Below are 4,336 nucleotides of genomic sequence, written 5' to 3' on the forward strand. Positions count from 1 at the left end.
GTGAGTAAGATGATGGTGATAAGATTGCGCAAAAGTCGCGATATTTTCTGAACAGTATATATAATCCGAAAAAAATTAATTATAAAAGATGTCGAAAATGTAAAAAACATTACTTGCAAAAAAGTAATTATAAAGAATGTCGAAAATGTAAAAAAACCATTACTTGCAAAAAAGCAACATAATCTAAAAATATTTTATTACTATCGAAAAATATTCAAAGAACTTCTTTGCAGAGAGAAAACCATTGATGCTACATTAAAATAAATATTTTATATTGAATGGGATTAACGTTACAAAATAACAGTAACGATATGTATTATGTCGGTACTACTATAATATTCCTGAAATATTTTGTTTATTATATCGTGTTTCGTGTTTTCAATTGATCTCCTTACTTTTCAGATATCTCTCTAGTTATATGCTTGAGTTATACATACCAGTAGTGCTGAATCTTAATTTCTTAACACATTTCTCTATATTATCAGATTTGGATCCATCATATGCAACTATAAACATAAGAAAAATTGTTTTATACCACAAACTAAAATTTAAAAAAATTTTTTAATTTCTACTGATTACAAAAATAAAACAACATGTTTTGCTATTGTAATCCGTAAAATATTGTCTATCGTATTACATTTGGTCCGTAACAAGTAAGAAAGTAGGTACATATATTACAATATTAAACATATTATATGCAAAATTTTCTACAATATAATAATTACTTACAATATAATAGTTACTTACAAGGAACTAAGATTTCCATATGTTCGTTTTCAGCATTGCTTCCATGATTAACATTGTAACGGGGTCACTTTTCGCGAGTGCGTGGATGAGCTCGGTCGGGATCCGGGCTCGTGAAAAGGTGAGACACACGAAAAGATTTAGTTAACAGATATCAGTAGTGTATCTAGGCCGGTTCTAAGCCATGGTCCTCTGAGGGGGGTGAGGGGTGAGGGGAAACCGGCACGGGGGTGGGAATGACGTCAGGGGGGGTATGACGTCACGGGGGGGTATGACATCACGGGGATGGGTATGACGTCACGGGGGTGGGAATGACGTCATGAGGGTGGGAATGACGTCACGCGGGGGTGACCGCGGCGGAACGGTAGGCGCGGGGTCCGCGGAGAGGCGGAGGGGACCGCGGCGGAACGGTAGGCGCGGGGTCCGCGGTGAAGGGGAGGGGGAACGCTGTGGAACGGTAGGCGCGGGGTCCGCGGAGAGGGGGAAGGGACCGCGGCGGAACGGTAGGCGCGGGATCCGCGGAGAGGGGAAGGGGGACCGCGGCGGAATGGTTGGTGCGGGGGCCGCGGGGAAGAGGGAACGCGAAGGTACGATGCCGCGAGTAGGTGTGGCATTGGTGTTGGAAAAGGATGACGTTCGCGGGAGAAAGAGATAAAGAGAGATAACGCGAGGCATGCATGTACCGATGAGATAGCGCGAGGTATGCATGTAGGAAAAGGAAAGAAGAAGGTGCAGAAATAATTGATACTTTAATTATAATTATAATAATAATAAGTTTATTTCATAATTGTGTGTATATTACAATGTGTGTGTGTGTGTGTGTGTGTGTGTGTGTGTTAAAATAAAAATAATAATAATAATAAAAAAATATATATATATAGGCGGCGCTCCTTCTGAAACAGAAAAATATTAAATATTAAAAATTAAATTTATATTAATATAATATTTTTTTAAATAGATACTTACATTATCCTCCTGGAGCCGCAAGCTCTTCCTCCCAATCCTCCTCTACCTCTTCCTCTAAATTTTCTTCCTCATCCGACACCTCTTCCTCTTCCTCTTCCTCTTCCTCCGGCTCCCAATTCTCCTCTTCTTCATACGGCTCCAAGCCGAAAAGAGGCCGTAAATAGAAAATGTCCTCATACTGCGTTGGGTGCACGCATGCACACTCGCGGGCTTCGAGTGTCACCCCACAAGCTTGCGTGCGCCCAACGCAAATTTCCTCTCATCCACCGCATATATCGGCGGTGGATGACATCAATTTGTACGAACTGAAAAATATTAATAATTAATACATATCACACATAATGTCGCACACACATGCCCAAACACTGAACACTACTTACCAGATTAAGACGAAACATTTTTATTCGTCGTTTTAACTTAAATGTCACTCACTTCTGACCGTCAAACACTTTGTGACGAACATAACGGATAGACATTGTCTCAAACATTTTAGAGTAGGAGATGTATCACTTACGAAGAACGCTTACTCTCAGCTCTTGATAAGAAAACAAAAGTTAGCATGTTTTCACGAGCAAATATCTAAAGTCTTTTAAATATGAATAATATATTATAATATGTAAACCACTATCGAACGGCAATCGAAAGGCTATTGAACGGCTATCGAACGACCATTGAACGGCTTTGAACGACTATCGAACGACCATTAAACGGCTTTTGAACGGCTTTAAACGGCAATCGAACAGCCATTGAACGGCTATCAAACGGCTAACGAACGACAATTAAACGACAAAACAATTATTTATACACCATTCAAATATTTAAAGTCTATGTGCATGTACTGAAATGTAACATCCGTAGCCTGATAAAGTGGCTGACGCCGCTATGTAACGTCACGTACTGAAATTTAATACTCGCATACTGGGATAAGAAAGAGGAAAAGGGAAGAATAAAAGAGAATAAAATATATTTCAACAATAGTTTATTCTAAATAATGTTTGGGTGAATCTTTATGATGATTCGTCCACCAATTGAATATTTTAAATACATTTTGTAAAGCGCAATTTTTCAAATGTTTTTCACAGCGCATAGTATTAGTAACATCTAGCTTATTTAACGAAGTGATATCTTTATAGTCCGCATCCAAGGTCTCAATAATAACGTCGTTTCTCGCATCATCGTCAAGTATATCGACCAACCATTCTCGTTTTTCGCATCCTTTAACGTACACGATAGGAGATGCTCCATCTTCCTCTTCCGTCGCACCCATCACAGCTCTCGTAATCAAACGCCTAGCGAAGCTGTATGGAACGTTTCCATCCTCCCATTGAAGTCCATGGTGATGTCCGATTAGCCATGAAGCTTGACATCTCTCAGATTTTGTAAGCGCACGCCATGATACGGGATTTGCAAAAAAGTAATGAGAGAGAACAGATCAATTTCTCAATATTGCTACTTCCTTCACGACAAAGTTTCTCCCGATAATTAATCCCTGCAGATCCACAAACGTTGGCGCGATCATGCTGATAATATTACCGTACGATTGCAAGAACGATGTACGACTGTTGTCGATCGTCAAAATCTCAATCTTTATATATTTTGACATTGGAGGGGATATTTGCTGATTTAGGTAATTTTACGAACTACGTTGGTCAATGGGCAATATTCGACAACGCGATCGTGTAAGATGAAACAATAGGCGGTAGTATTTGTCGGTATATCCTCTTTGCACTGAAACTCTAATCTCACGTCCACGGTGGAATTTTTGACGGACTCGTTTTGTCGCGAGCAGTCGATAATCGCGAAAGGACCGCAATGTAGAAATTTTGAAATGTTTAATAGCACATCATCATTATCACACCCGTAATAAGATTTGCGAAAACGAGAGTACATATCGAACAAGAGGGCGAATCTATTTTTATCGAAATCTAAATTCAAATCAGCGTAGGGATATAATTCCGAGTTTAGATAGAGTTTAACGTTGGTCAATTTGCAGTCGTCGAGTGTAGTAATATCTTTTGACACAGCATTTTTTCTACCAGTCTGCAGCGCAAAGATCACGTATCGCGGCTTTTCCAGCTGAGAGGAGGCTTTCACGGTCCACGAATGCTTGGTTGTATTATGCAATAGAGGAAATTCGTATAGATCCCAAGAGCGAAAACTGATATTCAAGTATCGCCCGATTTCCCACGCGCGCAGCAAGGATAGTTTATTGACCTCGCTCAATATTACATATGGCATACGCCATTGTATCTTGAATAATTCGATATTAGCTTCAGTCGAAGCATGTCCAAATATGCAATTGTTGTCGTTGCGCGAACGTATCAGAATTAATTCGTGACGAGCATTGATCACAATTCGCTTATAATCTTCGCAAAAACCCAATAGTATATTTAGCGGCACGCAAAAATTGAAGTAAGATTCAACAACATTATGTGACATATTCCACGCAGCATTCCCCAAGATTTTACCTTTCTCGTTTGTTAGAGAGATATAGTTTCTAATCGTGGAAGTTATTCCAACGTTTCTGTTGCGGTCAATCTCCACACCGTCGAGTTCATATCGAAGTTCATCAAACATAAACGCGACACAATTGTCTCCCAATACCACTCTTCCCTTTTCAGCTACT

General features: G+C 39.7%; 1 protein-coding gene across 1 annotated transcript; it reads right to left on the reverse strand.

Annotated features, from left to right (window-relative positions):
- Nucleotides 1-3,333: 3,333 nt before the first annotated feature.
- LOC138942959 (uncharacterized) lies at nucleotides 3,334-3,948 on the reverse strand. Its single transcript, XM_070313456.1, has one exon. It carries the CDS (start codon nucleotides 3,946-3,948, stop codon nucleotides 3,334-3,336), a length of 615 nt encoding a protein of 204 aa, XP_070169557.1.
- Between the last annotated feature and the right edge of the window lie 388 nt (nucleotides 3,949-4,336).

The sequence above is a fragment of the Polyergus mexicanus genome, unplaced genomic scaffold (genome assembly GCF_030449975.1).
Source record: "Polyergus mexicanus isolate NDT 795.1 unplaced genomic scaffold, iyPolMexi1.0 SCAF_24, whole genome shotgun sequence".
Taxonomy (NCBI): domain Eukaryota; kingdom Metazoa; phylum Arthropoda; class Insecta; order Hymenoptera; family Formicidae; genus Polyergus; species Polyergus mexicanus.